General features: G+C 50.2%; 1 protein-coding gene across 6 annotated transcripts in view; it reads left to right on the top strand.

Moving 5' to 3' along the window:
- LOC144737674 (cAMP-dependent protein kinase catalytic subunit alpha-like) overlaps positions 1-20,442 on the top strand; it is a 105,171-nt gene that overhangs the window by 37,390 nt on the left and 47,339 nt on the right. For 2 of the 6 annotated variants that reach the window (XM_078620505.1, XM_078620497.1), the window contains exon 1: positions 6,349-7,117. The exons of the other annotated variants lie outside the window; for them this stretch is intronic. In XM_078620505.1, coding sequence (XP_078476631.1) covers positions 6,898-7,117 — 220 coding nt within the window. In that variant the 5' untranslated portion in view covers positions 6,349-6,897. Of the gene's footprint in view, positions 1-6,348; positions 7,118-20,442 lie in introns of those variants that run through there. 6 annotated transcript variants of the gene reach the window in all.

Genomic DNA, 20,442 nt, shown 5'->3' with positions numbered 1-20,442 from the left:
TGGGTTGGTGAACAGGGTTAAGACATCGCTTGGTGGCAAGATGTTAACTACCTCGCCTGGTATACAGGAGGACGTGGGTTCGATCCGGACCCTGTTGTATTTTCAGAGTTTGCGTGTTCTCCCCGTGGTCACGTGTTTTTTTTCTCCCACATTTAGAATCAACGTGTGTTTAGAGTATTTTGCTGCAATACATTTCCACGTTGAAGAGCCATTTCGTTGAGTTATCGTTTGTGATAGTGGGGTCGCTTCTGGAAAAGAGCTATGTAACTCAGTGGACCTTAACCTGGTAAAATCAAAATTGTTTTGTTTACTCGCCTCTGATGGTAACTGTGCCCTCGAATCATATCCAGGTCGTTGGGTTTGTAGCGCAGTGCAGTAAACCTACCTTGTCACTGCACCCCCCCCCCTCCCCCCCCCGTCATCCCTCAAGAGGTCAATAAAATATTGTACCGATTCGTGGGAAGTCAGCAGTGGTTGCCTTTTGCAGAGAGAATGGTCTCTGCCCTTTGAACTTAGTTGCCACCAATGTCTCAGGGCCATCGATAGCTATCGGCACCGCCTGGTTATCAAACGTGTCCGCGTGTTGACATGCATACGCATGAGTGGGGAACAGCAAAAGTAGTGGTTGGCGCACCGCGCTATGAACCTGGCGACCTGAATTTGATTCCTGCCCAAGGCCAACATCGGTGGTGAATATTGGAACCAGTCCTGCGCATCTCCTCGGGCAATCAGTCTTGCATGTTGATTGGTGCGGTGTGTATAAACATCAGCACTGCGGGGACAAAGTCGGCCGGGTGTGGCACTAGCCACACCATTTCCCTCGAGCGCTGTACCGGCCGTCATAGGTGCTGCTCCTCGCGAACAGCACTTGCCCCCAAAAGTCCGTTAAGGCTATACGGGGGGGGGGGATCTTTGCCTTTATACGTGCGCGCACGTTCGCAAACGGTACACACGCGTACTTACGCACACATTGGAACAACTTTCGGCACTTTCACTTTTGCAAACGAGTGGAACTGCTCAGGGCTCGCTCACCAGCCAAGCTTAACACCTGAAGCAAGACGATGGGCTCCCTATCTGATTACGGGTGGCTAAGCGATGTCTGTTGGGTGAGTCACACAGTAAACGAGTGTGTGGTGGCGGTGGCTCTGTGTTTGTGTTTGGATGCCGTTTTTAGTCTATTCCCAATCGCAGATATGCGAGTGTTTTTTCAACGGGCATATCAAAACAAACAACGCATCTGTACCGGTCTGCTCTATACATGGCGGCGTATATGAGTTTGAAAAGGAATCATAATCGTTTTAATTCACGTACCTCCCCAGCAGCCCTTGGGCAAATCCACGGTGGCGAGAGAGCGGCACGGTGGCTAGGAGATATTAACAACCTCGCCTGGTATGCAGGAGGTCGTGGGTTCGATCCCGACCCCGACGCCTGCTGTATATTTGGAGTTTTGCGTGTCTCCCTCTCATCGTCATCATGGTGGCTAGGAGATGTTAACTACCTCGCTTGGTATGCAGGAGGTCGTGGGTTCGATCCCGACCCTGACGCCTGCTGTACATTTGGAGTTTGCGCGTTCTCCCCATGGTCGGTCACGTGAATTTTTCACCGGGTCCTCTGATTTTTTTTTCCCTTCCACATTTAGAATCAGCATCTTGCGTTCGTAGAGTATTTGGCTCGCTGCTACACATTTCCACACGACGATAAGCCCACTTGGTCGAGCTGTCGTTTGTGATCGCTACCAGGTCGCTTCTGAAAAAAGAGCTACACAGTTCAGCGGGGCCTTACCTGGTGACATACAAAGTTAAAAATAGGAAATACAAAGTAAGAATTCCACTGTCGGACGAGAGCCCTCGGCTACGCCGTGCGGGCCATGGAGTCCACTGAGGATAATTTTGTCACACTCGGCGTCACCGGCGTGGGTTGGCAGCATAGTGCAATACAATAACCGGTTACCCAAAAATTATTTCAAGACCAACTAAAGATCATGGGGCCCTGTCTTTGGGTGAAGCGGAGAAAGCTGCTAAAGACCGTCCGGCATTGCGTGGGCCTGTTGCAGACTTACTCTCCACAGTGAGCGAAGAGGAGTAAGTAAGTAAGTATCCAAAATGATGGAAAAACAAGAATTGGTTTTACCCTTTCTGGCAATAAGATGTTCAAACATCAAATAGATACCTTTGACAAGGCATCAATTCTGTATTAACCACACATACTTGTGGCAAAACATGCTCTGATAATATATGCATTGTCTTTAAAACTGTTTAACACGTCGGCTTTCGCGACCAATATCATCCATAATAGAGTTTTTTTGGGTTAGATCGCGTAAATATATGAATGTGTCGTTAAACCCGCCACCACCCGACACAGCCAACTGCTAAGGGTTGTCACGTAAACAGAACGTGCTAATTCGTCACTAGTACACTAGTAAACAGAACATGCCAATTCGTCACTGATACCAGTTAGCTGTGTCGGGTGGTGGAGGGTTTAACGACACATTAATATATTCACGCAATTTAACCCAAAAAAACAAAAAACCTCTATCATGTCTTTGAAACTGATTGGCCTACGCCAGAGACAGCTTTCTTTATGTGCCTTGCAGACGTGATGGCTTGCAAAAGGAATCGATTTGGTTTTCGAACATCTTAACACCTGTTTTATAGCCAGAAAAAGGGTAAAACCTATTATTATTTTTCATCATTTTGGATGCTGCCAAAAAAGTTATCCCATGGCTATAACTGCTCGACCCAAGCTATAAGTATTCTGATGTTTGCATTGTATCGTTGTTTCCTGGTCTTACACTGGTGGTGAGACGAGGCTATTTAAAGAAGGCTGCTTGCTGTCTCTCGTGTCAGTTCAGTTTCAAAGACAATGCATATATTATCAGAGCATGTTTTCTTTGCACGTTGTGTGGTTCATGCAGGACTTTATGCCTTGCGAAAAGCGTCTATGTGGCGCTTGAACATCTTAACGCCCGCCTGGTTTATTGCCAGAAATATTAAAACCTATTCTTGTTTTTTTACAACCGGGGGTATTTGCTAACACTGCCCTCTGCTACACCTAGATGCCGCAGCAGACTGTGACACCTGTTTTTTTTTATGGAGAGCAATCATTCATCTAAACATTATCCAGCCGCGTGCCTGCTTAGTTTCTTAGACATGGACATTTTTTCGTTTAAACGTCTGTGCGGCAAGTCCTCCAGGTTGTATCGCTTGTTGTTTGGCACGAATTCCGAAGTTTCGCTCCATCGTGTATATGTATGTACGTATGTTGAACTTCTTTTGTACAGTACGTAGCCAACCATGCGAATCAGAGGTGTGGGGGATGGGTGGCGATGGACAACAAACTAAACTCAAAAAGCAGTTTTCAAGAAATGAATTTTCAGTATCGATCTAACAGTGCACAGCTCTCGCATCTGAAAGCACTTCGTGATGCAGTGACAGTCTTTGTTCGATGGCCAGCCAAAAGCCGCTGCCGCTTTGAGGATGACCATAGTTCGCGTGACGATGGTTTACGCTCCTCGGTCGAGATCAGCGAGGTGTTGTGGTTCATTTGTGGCAAGGGTTGCGTCGGCGGTGCACTGGAACATTGAAGGTTGTGCCTCCTACAGCACAGTGGTACCCAGGGCGCCACTTTACACATTGGTTAATCTCCCACCAAGGGCATCTGTATGTTGAACTTCTTTAGCACCGTACGTAGCCAACCGCACGAATCGAAGGCGTGGGGGGAAGGACAACAATCTAAACACAAACATCAGTTCTGAAGAAATGGGTCTCTGCGTGAGTCGATGGCTCTCTTTGTGAGTCCATGGGTCTCTGTGTGAGTTTGTGGATCTCCGTGTGAGTCTACGCACGTTGAACTTCTTTCGCACTGTACGTAGGCAACCGTGCTAATCGGAGGTGCGGCGGGGGTTGGGGGGGGGGGACAACAAACTAAACACACGCAAAAAAATTGTCTTGGAGGAGCAGAACAGTGCCAGACAGTGCGGTGATCAGCGTTTGGCTGCAGGCAGAAAGAAAAACTCAAACCGCTCGGTTACGCAAATAAACAAACGAGGGTTCACAAACACACCGGGGCCGAGTGAGTGGGAGCGCTGTTTGCTTTCGCAACCCGCTTGCCAGCCACCACGCGGCCAAAACGTGGAAATTTTATCCGGCGGGAGCGGGCGTTCATTCGGGGCCGATATTCACGCGCTACACGTACGGCACGCGGCGCAGTCCGGCGTTGGCGCGGAGCGAGCGGATGTCTCGTCTCAGTGAGTGGGCCCCCGGTTGTTGCCCGCGGTACCACGCTCGCAGACTCGGCCCCAGCCCTCGTTTGTGAAAGAAGAGACTCTTCTCAGTGGGTTCGAACCTCGTCATAATTAGTGGAGGTGAAACCATGACAAAGAAATTTTAATAGTTCTTTGCATGTTTTGTTGAACTTCTTTCGCACCGTACGTAGTCAATCGTGCTGTTCGGAGGTGAACACACTAACACGCAAAAAGCCAGTTCTAAAGAAATTAGTTTGTCAACCTAGATGATGATTTAAAAGTCCACAGCTCCAGTGGCTTCCTAGTAACGGTCGGAAGGAGCGTTCGAGGTACGACCGCAGAGGCGCACCTGAAAGCGCACCGCGCGATGATCCGGTGACCGTCTTTGTTCGATGGCTAGTCTCAAGTGGCCACTGTGACGCTGACCGGAGTTCGTGTGATGGTTTATGCTGCTTGGCAAGATCAGTCAAGTATTGTGGTTGATTTGTTGCAAGCACACTCTGTAATGAGTGTGCGAGGTACGGTTATTGACCCCCCTATAACGGTATAATTTTCTTTATTCGTATGGCTGATGATGTGGATGCAGAGCAACAACTAAAATTTCACATTCTAGATTGGAAGTTTTCGTGACTGCAAGGATTCGGTAATAAATAAATGAAAAAACAACTCAATTAAATCACGACGTTTCTGAGGCAACACAAGCTTCCATCTTATGACAGTGAATTTGTCTGCAACGGTTCCACCTGAAGACGGAAGCTTGTGTTGCCTCCGAAAGGTCGTGATTTAATTTAGTTGTTTTTTCATTTATTTATTTTTACCTACGTGACTTTACCGAAAAACCAAAGAGTATAAAATTTCACATTCAGGTGGGCATGCCAGATAACCGTGCCAGAATCAGCGGACTGTATGGCCGCGATGTCTCCGTCATATTTGTGGATCGGGGAGTTGCGTCATTATATGTTGTTACGGTCTGTTCTGGATATGGCCACAGTCGCACAATGCTGGAGAGTTTAACGTTTTCCATTTGCGCTACGGGCATCATCCGCATCTCACTGCCATGGTTTGTGCAGTGGGATGCGATGTAGGGTGGACCATGAGCATCGTGGAAGATCAAACTCTAGGGATCTTCTGTGTTGGGTCTTTCACAAAGGTGTTTGTGAGTTCAACGGTACAATGATTGGCCCTCACCCCTCGTGGTTGAGTGTAATGGCACGATATAGGCTTTCGATTCAATTCAATAATTCGTTTTACATGACGCTTGCAGCTACGAGTGGCCACTTAATTTAGTAAACTTACAAAAAATGTGAACTGTAACAAAAATTCTGCAATCTTCTTTCTTACGGCCGATGTAGATGCAGAGCAGCAGCTAACAATTCCACGTTCAGGTGGTGAAGCTCACATCACCCGCGTCGGGAGCAAGCGGAGTGGTATCGCCGCCGCGACGTCTCCTTCGTATTTGTGGATCGGGCATTCGGTGGAATCACACGAGACCGAATCGCGACCAATCGTCGGATAGCTCGGAGTAAATTGTTAGGTGTGTGTCTCCTCGAAGTCGATGGATGCCTTTGTCGTAAACGTGGCTGTTGAACGAGTGGCTCTGATGCGGTTAAATGAAGGACATTCAGTTGAGTTTCAAACGTTTTACGTTGTTTTGCGACAGCACGATTTATTCGGCCAAACTTTTTTTTTTGTTCGGCCGACGTTCGAATTTTTTTCTTCGTACAGTTTTGAGGCCTGACATTAATTAAATACCACTGCTTAAAGGGGGAAAACTATTTTGGTCGAAGATGGCTTGCCTTCATTCCAGCTTTTTTTTTCCACCTAAGTAAATCCCGGACTGGCTTTTATTATATATATATATTTTTAAATCGTAGAACCCACTAAATTTCAACACACACACACACAACAACAAACAACAACAAACAAACACACCCCAGCAAACCAAAGAGTCAGAAGAAGGCGCCCGCTGCTGAGTACTTGCGAGCGTTTCTTCTACGCGGCTCGGTCTGTTGCTTATCTCCCACATTCCAGGGCTTTGGTAAGCGTTTAACTGTGGGTGTCTCCATCACCGAGCCTGATGCTGCTGCTGCTCCCACCACCAACCACACCGCGTTGTCTTTGGCTGTGCTAGCCGCTCAACATCAGGCCCGCTGTTTATCTCAAAAGAGCACCCGCGCGTGCGTGTTGGGTGCGCGTGCGTGCGAGAGCACTGGGGGGGGGGGGTGGTGGGAGGGGTGAGGAGGAGTTTTCTCCCCACTGTTGGACTCCCGCCCCGAGGTTCCAGTCCTGTCGGGGGCAGGGCAAGCGGAGAAAGAGCAGGGGCACGGGTCTCCGCGGCTTCGTTCAAAGCCGCCGCGGTCGCTAGGAGCCGGCTCGAACCGCCAAAACGAGTTGGGAGAAGAAGAAGAAAAATATAATAATAATTTCTCGCCAGACAGGGGGACAGCCAGCGGCAACAGCTTGGCGCAGTCGGCAGACAGCCGGGCCGACGCGGGAGGGGCTTAGTGAGGCAAGGACAAGCGAGCGACTTGGTACAGCAAGTAAGAGAGCAGAACAGAGAGAGAGAGTGAAGAGAGGAAGGAAAGGAAGAGCTCAAGAAGCAAGGGGCCAGGCGGCGCCCAGGGGAGATCGGCGCTCGCCCGCTCGCTCACGCGATGCCCAAGGGCCTGGCCAGGCAGCAGGCGTCTGGTGGAGAGAGCCGACCGCGTGCCCCCTTCGCTGCCCTCCACCGCCTGGAGGCATGGGCCGGGGGCATCTTCCCAAGGCCCCACAAGGGCGGCAGGGCCTCGGGCGGGGATGGCCGTAAGGATGAGGCCGCTGCCGCCGCCGCCGCTGCCGCCGAGGCTCTCGCGTCCCAGCCCTGGCACCAGCACAGTGAGTGTCTGTGCACTTCCCCCCTCCACCTCCCCCTCCTTCTCCTCCTTCTCCTCCTCCCCGCTGAAGTTCCTCCTCTCTTTTTGTCGCGATCTTCTAGCGCCGGGCCCGCTCGCGCTGCGAACGTTTTGAGGCTTGAGACGGAGCCCCTCTTTTTTGACGTGGGAGAGTTTGGAATCGACGGTGTCGAGTTTCTGCGAGCGGAGGCGCGCGTTTGTCTCGTGTGCGTGCGTGGCGTTGTGCAGGGAGCGGTGGCGGCAGCGGGTTAGCGAACCCGGCTGTGACCCGAGTTCGATTCCCCCCGCTCATGGCCAACACCGGTTACGGTGATCTGAATCGGTCTTTTGCCTCCCCTAGGTCGACTCGGCCTCGAATGACTACCCAGTGTGGTGTTGAAAACATCGCCACTGGGGGAGACAAAGGCGGCCGGGCGTATATGTGGCGTTGGCCAACCTACACCCCCCTCGTGTGCAGTGCCGGCCTTCGTAGGCTCTGCTCGCTAACGGCACTTGCCCCAACAGTCTGTTAAGGCTATACGGTGGATCTTTGTATTTTTTACGCGGCCTTGTGAGGGGAGTGCGGGGAGAAGCTCGGACGGTTTTTAAGAGTCATCTTTCCCATCTCGGGCGGTCGCTGGAAAAAAATCTCATTCCACCATGAGAACGGTAGCCCCTACGGTTGGTGGCGGTCGTGGTGGTGAGTTTGGGAAAAATGTATTTTGTTAAATACGAGTCATGCGTGGCGGGTGCTTCTTTACTTTGGGTAGGGATGCAGCCACGTGTGTTTTTTCTTTTATTTTCGTTTTCCAAAGTTTCGGATGCAATCGAGCGACAGTAAAAATGGAATGATGAGCCTCAGCAGCGAGTGGCCGCAGTCGTGGTGGTGGTGGTCGTTGTGGTGGTGGTGGTCGTCGTTGTGGTGGTGGTGGTGGTGTTGGCAGCGGCTGCGACAACGACGGCTTCGCCTGAACGTGATGGCTGCTCTTGACTTGAAGCTTTCGTGACTGCAGGAATACATATTTTATGGGTCTTTCGGTGAAGCCACGTAGTTAGAAAAAGAATAAAAATATCACGTTTCGATCGCAACACAAGACGATTGCTTGTGTTGTTGCGATCGAAACGTCATGATACACCCACAGAATATGTGATGGCTGCTGTTCTGTGTCTCAACACTGCAACAGGAATGCTGAGTCCTTTGTTGTTTTCTTGGGTTTGTTTGGGAGGAGGAGGAGGGGGGGGACGCGGCCGGTGGGAGCGAAACCGCCCCTGCGAAACCTCTTTTGTGTTAGTCGTTTCGCTTTTGTAAGGGAGCGGCACCGTTCCTCATAGTGTCGTCGCCGCTCGGATATTTAAGCGCAGGGAGTCGCCACTATCAGCGGGGATGTAGGTGGGCGCATCTCTGCCAGCCAGACAACCACCCGTCCCCCGGGGCTTGCTGGCCTGTAACACCACGGGTCCGTTCCGAGCCTCTCGCTTCTCTCTCGCTTGCACGTACCAATTGTCTACATTCGTATCCGGCCGGCCCGGTAGCTGCTCGCCTCGCTTGTCAAAAGCATGCGAGGTCCGTTCCTGGGTTGGCAGTCGTTTCAGCCCGTTGTACGATCAAGCCCGGAAAGATCTCGAGGTTTGATCTTCCGCGAAGCTGCTCATGATCCATGCCTAAACCGCATCCACTGCACACAAACCATGGCAGTAGATGCGGATACCTGATGCGCAAATGGAAATAAACAAAACTCTCCAGTAGTGTGCGGACTGTGGTCATCCAGAACAGACCGTAACAACGTATAACGAACGACGCGATGCCCCGATCCACAAATGCGAAGGAGAAAATCGCGACGGCGATTCCACTCCGCTTTCTCCTGACGCGGTTACCCGAATGTGAAATTGTTAGCTGTTGCTCTGCATGTACGTCAGCCATACGAAAGAAAAGTAAGATTGCACGTTGAACTTCTCGTTGAAGTTCTTTCGCACCATGCGAAGCCGACCGTGCTAATCGGAGGTGTGGGGAAGGACAACAAACTAAGTACGAAAAAAACTGTTTTAAAGGAATGAGTTTTGAATCTGCTCCAGTGGCTTCCTAGCGTCATTGTTGCTCAGAGGTTGGTAAAAGCGACTTTTTACTTTGCGTTGGATGTCAACGGTGGTTGTCTTAATGGAGAGAGAGAGACTGACTGACTGGTTTTGACCACGTGAATGCAGACTTTTTACCTCTGGCTTACAGGCTTCGGAGGAAAGAGGTCAGTGTTGCCCGTCGCTGACTCGCAAATTGAGTAAGACTCCTTTCGGAACAGTCGTAAACGTACGTAGCGCACTGTTTTGTGCCAATACGTGTTTTGATTACACACACGAATTCATATGCCTCTGACCAAATCACCTGGAATGCACACCGATCTCGTCAGATGTCGTCAGACTTAACCTGTTATGTTCACCTGTGAACAATTGTTTTAGCAAAATTGTTACGTGTCCTGCAACTAAATCATTATTTATTTACATAACCTGAATGCCTTCGCAGGTTATATTCTCGCACGCGTCCTGCGGAGGCTTAAACGTAACTTTCCCAAACGTATAATATTTCACAACGTGGATGCCCACTGCGAGGCACCGCGTGTGCCCTAGGCGGCTGTTGCGTGTGGTGTCCAATTCAGCGGATACACATTCGCGCATCAGCCGAGGCTATATTTAAGCAGGCTCGCGATGGATTGAGCGTCCCAGATGCCCCCCCCCCTACCCGGCCCTTTAGCGCTTTGGGAACCCAAGCTATGCAAACGTTGTGTCAGAGGGTATTGTATCGGACGCTGTTACTTCAGCCCGGTGGCTGGGTCCATCTTTGCCGTTGCTCAAAAGGAGCAATTCCCACAACCGACCCACCAGCGTACAAACCCAGCTGCGGCCGTACCCATCGACGCGACAAAACTTTGACTTAAGGCCCCCATCTCTCAAGCCCCGGGCAAGTGAACAGTAAACGCTGGGATGATAAGTTGAATAGCTCAATCGATTGACTAATTGGTTCCTAGATATTGATCTTCCCAGTTTTACTGTTCTCTTAACAGGTTAAATATTAGCGAACGACTACTCCTTATTGTGGGTTTGATTACTCAGGCCTCTTTAAATTTATGGTGAATGCCCTGACAGGCTGGCTTCCGAAGGAGGGAACCCCCCTCTCCGACCCACCCCCACCATTGCAAGCCACGCCCAGCGTGACGTGGCCGACGATGACGTCACCAATCGCCTCCCATATAGCATCCCACTTGTGAAGACGATATCCGATAAGCCGAGCAAATCGAGCTGATAATCGGCAGAGTCGTCTGTATGTACGTGTGTGTACTGTGTGTTGAACTTTGAAAGACACCGTACGTAATCTTGATTTGAAACTTTCGTGACTGCAGGAATCCATACTCTTTGGTTCTTTCGGTAAAGTCACGTGGGTAGAAAATGAAATGAAATAAATCACGACGTTTCGGGCGCAACACACAAGCGTGATGACACAAGCCTGATGATGATTGCTTGCGTTGCGCCCGAAATGTCGAGATTTATTTTATTTTCTACCTACGTGACTTAAGCCAAACCGTGCTAATCGGAGGTTGTCAATTAAATAATCAGAGAGAACGCGGCTCTTGCGAGTCACTTACCCGTGGTGGTGGTGGCAGTGGTAACAACACAAACCGATGGTGATTTCCGCACAGGAAGAGGTGCGATTCATTACCGCGGGATGGGTCCTTACAGATTGGGCTGTTTTGAGTTGGTGGTCTATGTATGTCTTGTACGTTGAAGTTCTTTCGCACCGTACACAGTCAACCGCGCTAATCGGAGAAGTGCGAGCGGAAGGACAACAAACTAAACACAAAAAGCAGTTCTAAAGAAATTAGTTTTCAATCTACATTTAAAAGTGCCCAGCTACAGTGGCTTTCTCAAATCGGAAGGAAGAGCGTTCCAGACGGCCACAGAAGCGCATCTGAAAGCGCCGCACGAAGCAGTGACCGTCTTGTGTTCGATGGCTAGCCGAAAGCCGCCTGCTGCAAAGACGACCAGAGTTCGCGTGATGGTAGGCCCCACAACGTTGCCACAACGTTGCCGTGAGCGCTGCGGTAACGTACTGTAGCCCACTTCTATGCTCCTTAACGAAGAGTCCTTGGCGACCCACCACGCCTGAGTGCTTTTCAGCGCAGCATGCCCCCCGCGCTCCCGATAAACGCCAAAGCAGTGCGTATCATCATCGTCATCACGGCTAATTTAACAAACAGGGGCTTTTGCGACCAATGTTATCCATAATAGAGGTTGTTTTTTTTGTTGGGAAGATCTCTTTAAATTTAAATGTCGTTAAACCCGCCACCGCCCATAAAAACCTCTTGTCATGAATCACCGCTAATCTTTTTTGTTCTTTTGTTTTTTGCTGACCCGCACTCAGACGAGTTTCTCGTCGTATACACGGAAAGTACAGGGGGTCCTCTCTCGGTCAACGATACTTAATTGGTTCCACGAAAACCGTCGTTAATCGAAATTACCCTTAATCGGATATGGGAAATACACGTCGCAAAGGCTTCATTCGCTCTGAGACGATCGGAGGTTGACCTTTTTGACCCTAAAAACATAGTTTATAATATTTAAGCACGCAATTTTAATGAATAAAGGTCATAAGAACAGATTAAAGCATTGCTATTAATAGAAATATGGATTAAAATTTCATAAAATTGAGCATTAAAAAGATGTATAAAATAAACATTCTTACCTTGGGATAATTGTTTTCCTCACTTTCTCGTCTTTCTTGACATTTATTTTCGGCGGCGATTGTTATTGATCTTATTTTACTTTTAAGCAAAGAAAAAAACACCAAGTATTCAAGGGAGCTGTTTCCATAAGCAACTCACCACCGAACATTGCAAAGCGAGCAGCCAGTTGCTCTCAAAACGCTCATAAAAGGATGTCGCTGATTGGCCGAGGTCCTGCCGAGTTCACTCAGGAGCGCTCCGATTGGACGGAAATTGGCGGCCGCGTGATATCGTAAACATATCGTTAAACGAACATTTAACGTTCATAGAAACAATGGGGGACCCCCTCTATGGGAGGCGGATCGGCAATCGAAATATGGTCAACCGATGGCATCGTTCACGAGGGACCCACTGTATTCGAATTGGTTTATCCGTGGTAGTTTTTTTAAGGAGGAGTAAGACACTCCAGACATGTGTCTTATCTATTGTAGGGTTTTTTTTCTCTTTGAATGTACGCACGTGTGCAGTTTTAAATATATATATTTTTTTAACTCTGCATACCGAGCCAAGGTGTGTGTTCTTGTCAGGAGCCGTATTTTCTGGCTTGGGCACGTGCTGAGAAGTTCAATGTGCCTGCCGCTGCTCGGATGGTTCTCATGAACAGTGGTTACGCGATGCAAACACAATCACAGTAGAATCACAGTAGAGTCCCTCGTAACGACCCCTCTTTACGACTAATCGCTTAACGACGGGCCTCCATAGAGCCCGATGTGCAGTGTATAGTAGTGTATAGTGTAGCGTGTACGAGTGTAGTGTAATCAGGTTTAGTGTATACAAGTTTAGTGTATAGCAGTGTAGTGTATAGTAGTGTAGTATATAGTAGTGTAGTGTATAGTAGTGGAGTGTATAGTGTAGTGTATGGTAGTGGAGTGTATAGTAGTGTAGTATGTAGTAGTGTAGTGTATGGTAGTGTATAGTAGTGTAGTGTATAGTGGAGTGTATAGTAGTGTAGTGTATAGTAGTGTTGTGTGTAGTAGTGTAATGTATAGTAGTGTAGTGTGTAGTAGTTTTTGTGTATAGTGTAGTGTATAGTAGTGTATAGTGTAGTGTATAGTGTAGTGTATAGTAGTGTAGTGTATAGTGTAGTGTATAGTAGTGTAGTATATAGTGTAGTGTATAGTAGTGTAGTGTATAGTGTAGTGTAGTGCCTCCATAGAGCACAATGTGTTCGCTTCCCAACCATTCTCCTGTCAACTATGGGTTGTTGTAGGTACTGTAAATATTAATTAATGCATAATTTAACCATGATTATTTTACTATTATGTGTTTATAATGTTGTTAGTTTCTTTATGTGTTTACATCCATTGTTTATAAATATGACAAAGTTCTTTTTTGGGTAAAAAGGTAACCTTCGATGCCATCGGGACGAATTAAGCCTTTTAACGTGGAATTTTTCTGTCCTCGTTTGACGACCAAATCACTTGGCGACCGGTTTCGTGGACCCAATTGCCGTCGTTAAGAGAGGGTTCTCCTGTAACTCAGTTTGACGCGTAGGCTTTCGCGACCAATGTCCATAATAGAGGTTTTTGGGTTACTCTCCAACACACCGGTGTGCTGAACTAGTAACGAATTGCCGCGTTTTATTTACGTGATGGACCTTACTCTTTGGTTTTTTCGGTAAAGTCACGTAGGTAAAAAATAAAATACAAATAAATTAAATCACGACGTTTCGGAGGCAACACAAGCCACCTGAAGACGGAAGCTTGTGTTGCCTCCGAAACGTCGTGATTTAATGTATTTTTATTTTATTTTTTACATACGTCACGAAAACTTCAAATCTAGAAGTGACGAACCTTCTTACTAATTGGCTGTGTCGGGTGGTGGCGGGTTTAACAACACATTTATATTTACACGATCTAACCCAAAAACCTCTATTATGGAATCACAATACTACATGGATTTCATCTAAAACCTAACTTAACAATGTTTTTATTTTACCACAAGTCGGGCCCACTGAACCATATAGCTCAGTGGGCCTTGGCGGGGTGGGAGGGGAGTTCGTGTTTACGAAGAGCGTAGACGTGGGAGCATAGAAATGCAGTGCAACTTCGGATTTTGCTTCACTGCCCTCTGTTGCCCATAACATAGCCATGCCCATCCAAGCACGGTCGGCGCCATGGTGGTCACCGCCCGTCCACGCGCTGTCCAGGCTCAACACTGCTTAGCTTCCGAGGGTCGAATAACAATCGGCACATTCCAGGTGATCTGATCATAGGCATGCTACGGTGGGAGGTGGTAGAAAAAATAACTTTGCGATTGTCTCTTTAAAGGGCAGCCAAGGTAATATTTTTTTTTACAAAGAAACTTACAGGGATCTTCGCTGGTTGAATGACTGTGGAGAGGGGAGGGGAGGGGGGGGGTCCCTTTGGATGTCTCGGTCCTGAGCCCTTCGTTCCTGCTGGTTACGTGTTTGCGCTGTCAGTTGGGGGAAGCTTCTCATGGAAAGAGCAGAGGAGGCTCGCTCTCTCTCTCTCTTCGTGACTGATGCCAAGGCGGGACAGGTTGTAAAAAAAAATATCTCGACAAGTGATTGCAAAATCACCGCGCGTTCGCATTCGCCGCGCGCTTTTCCAACGTGTGTGCGTTTGCTCATCGGAAGTGTTTAATTTGGCGACGATAGCGGTCCTCTCTCTCTCGTGCCAGTTCGTCAGTAGGCCACGGTAAGACCGCGAGGCGGCTCGGATGGCACCTCTGCCCGGGAAGTCGTGCCGTCGGCTGGCCAAGGCCCGTGCCTCCCAAGGCCCCCCTTGCCTGCTGGTTTTTTATCTCCGCATTTTAGGAAAAATATTTAATTTCGCGACGACAGCGGCCGCTCTGGCTCGGGCCAGTTCGTCTGTAGGCCACGGTGAGACCGTGGGGTGGCTCGGATGGTAGCCTCCCTAAGGCCCTGCCTGCTGGTTTTTTTTTATCTCCGCATTTTGGGGGAAATATTTAATTTAGCGATGACAGTGGCCGCTCTGGCTCGGGCCAGTTCATCAATTGGCCACGGTAAGACCGTGGGGTGGCTCGGATGGTAGCCTTCCTAAGGCCCTGCCTGCTGGTTTTTATCTGCGCATTTTTGGCAATCCTTTGATCAGTTTTTCGCTGTTTATTTTTCCATTGTGCAAGTCCCGAATGGAAACGCAACTCTGTGCTTGAATTTAATTCGTTTCGAGCCATCTTTCACCAGCATTGTCATGCCCCTTCCATTCTAGATTGAAAACTCGCTTTTTTCTAGATTGGAAACGAATTTATTTTTGAACAGCATAAACCATCGCGCGAACTCCGGTCATCCTTCGCAGTGGCGGCTTTTGTCTGGCCATCGAAAGAAGTTCAACATACATAGATACAGATGCTCTTGGTGGGAGATCAACCAACGTGTAAAATGGTGCTCTGGGTACTACTGTGCTGTAGGAGGCACAGCCTTCAATGTTCCAGTGCAACGTTTACTTAACCCTTGCCACAAATTAACCACAACACCTAGCTGATCTCGTGAAGGAGCATAAACCATCATCACGCGAACTCGGGTCATCCTCGCAGCGGCAACTTTTGTCTAGCCATCGAACAAAGACGGTCACCGCATCGAGCGGCACTTTCAGATGCGCTTCTGCGACCGTCCTGGAATGCGCTTCCGATATTTCTTTCGAACTGGATTTTTGTGTTAAGTTTTGTTGTCCTTTCCTTAGCAGGGTTGGCTACGTATGGTGCGAAACATAGTTCAACGTACATACGTACAGATCGATAGGTGGACGGACAGACAACAGATGGGCAGACGGACAGAGTTAATGCTTAAACGCTTTCAGACCTCAGTTGAAATGTGTTAAAAAAAAGAAGTGAACTTTAAACAAATCGGTCCATTAAGCCATGATGGAGTGAGTCATGGGGAGTCTCTGAAGGCCGACAAGTCACACATGTGTTGGGTGGGTGTTGTGGTCAGCAGCGATTGCAACGTGTGTCCCTAGCTGATGTTGACCACACACCATATGAGCAAATACAAAGATCCCCCCCATATAGCCTTCACAAACTTTTGGGTAAAGTTCACGCGTGGCACTTATGAAGGCCGACACAGCACACGAGAGGTGGTGGGTGGCCAGCACCATGCCCGGCCGCCTTTGTCTCCCCAAGTGGCGATGTTTACACACACTGCACCGGGTACTCATTTGAGGCTAAATCGACCCAGGGGAGGCCCAGTACCAGTTCAAAATAATCGTCACCGGTGTCGGCCGTCGAACTCAGATCACAGCCGGGTTCGTTAGCACAGCGCACTAACCGCCGCTATGCCACCACTACCCATCCAGTGCCACGCAGTTTAGGCTGAGTTGACTTAGCGGTCCAGCCCATGTTCATGAAAAGGTTTCAAACTGGTGCCGTGCATTATGCCAAAAATGTAAACCTCGGTTATCAATGCTACAGTGTGCTACAAACATTGGCTGCCCAGACGAAAACAGCCAAAGGATCCGATTATAGCCCCGTGGGCTGTTGGGACGAGTGCTGTCATCGGGGCACCTATTACGGCTAGCATGACACGTGGCCAAGTAGTGTGGCCAGCACCGCACAACAAAGTCAAAGATCCCCCGTATAGCCTTAACAGACTGTAGGAGCAAGTACTGTTAGCACCTATGAAGGCCGCCACGGCACATTAGGGGGTGGGTGGCCAGAAACCACGCCCGGGGCCGCCTTTGTCTCCCCAAGTGGCCATGATGTTTACACGCCGCACCAGGTACTCGTTTTAAGCCGAGTCGACCTCGGGGAGGGCCAGGACCGGTTCAGATAATCGTCACTGATGTTGTCCGTGAGCGTGTGTTGAACTCGGGTCGCCGGATTCATAGCGCACGCTCACGAGCGCCCAGCTGCCTTCGTCTTCTCAGTGCCGCCGCCGATGATGTTCTCAGGCTAAGCTGACCTAGGGGATGCGCGTTATGGGTTGCCAGTGATGTTCATCGTCATCAGGAACTGAAGCGCGATCCGTCTAACCCCGGGGGGTAAGGCCCATTGAGCTGTATAGGTCTTTTTCAGAAGCGACCTGGCAATCACAAATTGATAGGCCAATGAGAAGTGGCTTATGACGTGGATATTTATAGCAGCCAAATACTGATTCCGAATGTGGAGGGGAAAAAAAACGGAGGACCCGGAGAAAAATCCACGTGAACCACGGGGAGCGAGAGAGACGAGCAAACTCCAAAGATACAGGCGTCAGGGTCGGTATCGAACACACGACCTCCCGTATACCAGGCGAAGGACGGTTAACATCCCGCCACCGTGGTGCCCCCATAATAATATGAAGCTGCTTGGAAAGAGGCTGGCGCCTATCAGGTGCGAACTCGAGTCAGTAAGCGAGTGAGCAAGCCAGGTACACGATGTGCAGGCACCGATACAGACACACGTTCATACCAATACCAATACCCGCCGTTCGCCAAGAAAGTGACAGTGACGTCACTACGTCGCCTGTGCCGGGCCAGGTGCACTTTTTGAGGCCACGTGAAATGTCAAAAGCTCGCTGACAGGAGGAGGTCTCGGGACAGACTCAGCAAGTTGCCATGTGTTGGCTGACTGAGATTTTTGCACACAGCGTTGGTGTACGGTGTTTTCTCTGCAATATTTTGCTGTCTTTTCTCGGATTTTCTGTTTGCACTTAGTCACATGTTCACTTTAAGATGTTTTTAGTTCATGTTTTTGTTTTTTGTTTGTTGCGGTTGCACCCGATTCAAGAGCCGAATGGCTCACAGGGCTATACCTAATAAATGAACTTGAACGGTAGACGCACGCCCAGCTGTGTGAACCCCCTGCCGTGCCAACGTCCACGTGCCACGCGCGCTCGCCGGCCGTATCCAGAGCAGCGCCTGCCGCTTGCCGCGACTGCCCCGTGGCGAGTGCGGTCGGGCACGAACCTGGCTGCGTTTGACGCGCTCGGGAAATATCCGTTTGCCGGCGGCTGCCGCCTCGCGCGTCACAGCTGCCTGAGCTGCGGCAGAGATTCGCGGATGCGGTGCGTGCCGGCGAAGGTGTGTGGGGGGGGGGTGAGGTGTATCTGGGGTGGGGTTTGGGGGGGCGCTTGCTTGCGACGTCGTGGAAAAAAACCACCCGCGGTGCCAAGCACGTGCAACAGAGTGTACGTGCGCGCGTGTGGTATTAGTGGTGGGGAGCGGTAGTGTAGCGGTTAGCGCGCTGCGCTATGAACCCGGCGACACAGGTTCGATTCCCGCTCACGGCCAACACCGGTGACGATTATCTGAACTGGTCCCGGGCCTCCCCTAGGTCGACTCAGCCTCAAATGAGTACCTGGTGCGGTGTGTAAACATTGCCACTAGGGAGACAAAGGCGGTCGGGCGTGGTGCTGGCCACCCACCAACTCGTGTACCGTTCCGGCCTTTATAGGTGCTCGCTAACAGCACTTGCCCCTACAGTCTGTTAAGGCTATATGGGGGATCTTTATCTTTTTTTTGTGGTATTAGTGGGGAGCGGTAGCGTCGCGGTTAGTGCGCTGCAATACGAAGAACCCGGCAGCGACCCGAGCTCGATTCCCGCTCACGGCCAACAGCAGTGACAATTATCGGAACAGGTCCTGGGCCTCCCCGAAGTCGACTCAGCCTCAAATGAGTACCTGGTCTGGTGTAGTAAACATCGCCACCGGGGAGACAAAGGCGGCTGGACGTGGTGCTGGCCACCCACCCCCTCGTGTGCTGTGTCAGCCTTCAGAGGTGCTCGCTAACAGCACTTGACCCAACAGTCTGTTAAGGCTACACGGGGGGGGGGATCTTTGCCATGGGGAAGTGGGCACCGGGAGTGTAAGGGGGCGTTCATAAATGACGTCACGCACTTAGGGGGGGGTGGTCAGACATTTGTGACGATGTGTGATGTATTTTTGTCTTTAATGTGGAGCAGTAGTGTAGTGGCCAGTGCACTGCGCTACGAACTCGGTGACCCCCCCCCCCACCTCTATCGTCTACGTCCACGACCGTCGTCATCCATGCTCAGTCCACTGCTTGTTGGAGGCCCACCCTGAGCTATCACCATCTCTCACGACGCCGTCTTTTCATCCATTCAGCGATTTAATAAACTTAATGTTTCCTTGCCGCAGAAAGGAGCTGTCAATGAATCGCTCGCGCTCGGCACGTTGACACCCGTTGCTCCTCCAAACTTGTGTGCGGTTTGCATCCCGTCCGAAATGAAGCCTCGAAAACAAAACACACACTTTAAAATCAACAAGTCGTCACCCTTCTGTCTACGTGCAGGTCACCGGCTTTATCTCTACCCCGTTAATGGATTACATTCGGGATAAGCTCTCCGTACGCACAGCTGGCGAGCCGCATTACTCCCACAGAGGGGCTTTGCGCGGCGGGGGGGAGGTGGGGGGACTACTTTTTGCGAGGAAGAGCAACGCGCGTTTCCTTTCCCTGGAGACGCGACGGGATGTGGAACGGGCGTCGGAATTTTGACTTGGAGATGCAATTAGCGAGCCCGGTTTATAGAAGAGGGGGGTGGGGTGTTCTTTCTCCGATTGCGATAACGACTGGCCGGCATTTATGTTTTGTCAAAATGAGTGCGGGCCTGCGACGCGTGCGTCGTGCATTTTATTTGGAGAGGCGTAGTAGCGCCGTTGTTTTAAAGACATTGTTTATCGCCGCAGCGAAACTAGCGACACGATAGTACTCTAAGATAGCCAAACTATGCCACGCGCACCCCCCCGCCATGGGCTTGTTGGAGCCTCGGTACCTATTCTGACCTGAATATAAGTTATTTTATTTAGTTTTTTCTTCCGATTCCGTTCCAAACGATGACGTGCATGTACGTCATCGGAACGGGAAACGGTTAACGATGAGTGTGCATTATACATGTGGGCGGAAACCGGAGCACCCGGAGAAAACCCACGCGTGTGCGAGGGGGGCAACACTTTATCCCCGTACAGATGAAAAGAGATGGCGATTAGTCCACTTGCTATACTGCCGACCGTAGGTAGAGTTTCACGACGTTTTCGATCCACCAACCCTTGCCTCCGCAGTGCCATAAACACATTCCTGCGGAGGGAGCTGGTAGGAACGTTGGGTTGCTCGGTCAATGGCCAGGGTCAACGGTGGCGTGGTGTATTCCGCAAATATGCCCGACTGTGAGGGCGGGCACAAGCCGGCGTGAGTAGGTTTAACGTTGAGTTTTATAAGGGCACCACGGGGTGACCAGCCCCTCCCCACCCAGCCCCACCCCTCCCACCCCCCACCCAGCCCCACTCTCCCCACCCAGCCCCTCCCAGCTCTCCTCACCTAGCCCCACCCTCCCTCCCCACCCTCCCCACCCAGCCCCTCCCCACCCTCCCCTCTCCACCCAGCCCCACCCCTCCCATTTTTGGATGCACGACGGACGGACACAATAATCCCCTGTGGGCTGGTGGAACCAGGAGGTTCCTACCAGTAATAGTTTTTCACACTGTCTTGTATCTCCAAGTATTCGGCAACCCCTTGGTCAATTTGGCCAGGTCGCACCTCCCGCTCAACGCCCACGGGAAGGGAGTTTCACAACATTCGTGCGGCGATCAACCAATCATCGCTGCTGCCTCCACAGCGCTGGATTACGGACATGTGTCACCGCT

The sequence above is a fragment of the Lampetra planeri genome, chromosome 3 (assembly GCF_965212315.1).
Source record: "Lampetra planeri chromosome 3, kcLamPlan1.2.h2, whole genome shotgun sequence".
NCBI lineage: Eukaryota > Metazoa > Chordata > Hyperoartia > Petromyzontiformes > Petromyzontidae > Lampetra > Lampetra planeri.
This window is presented reverse-complemented; position numbering and strand designations above follow the sequence as displayed.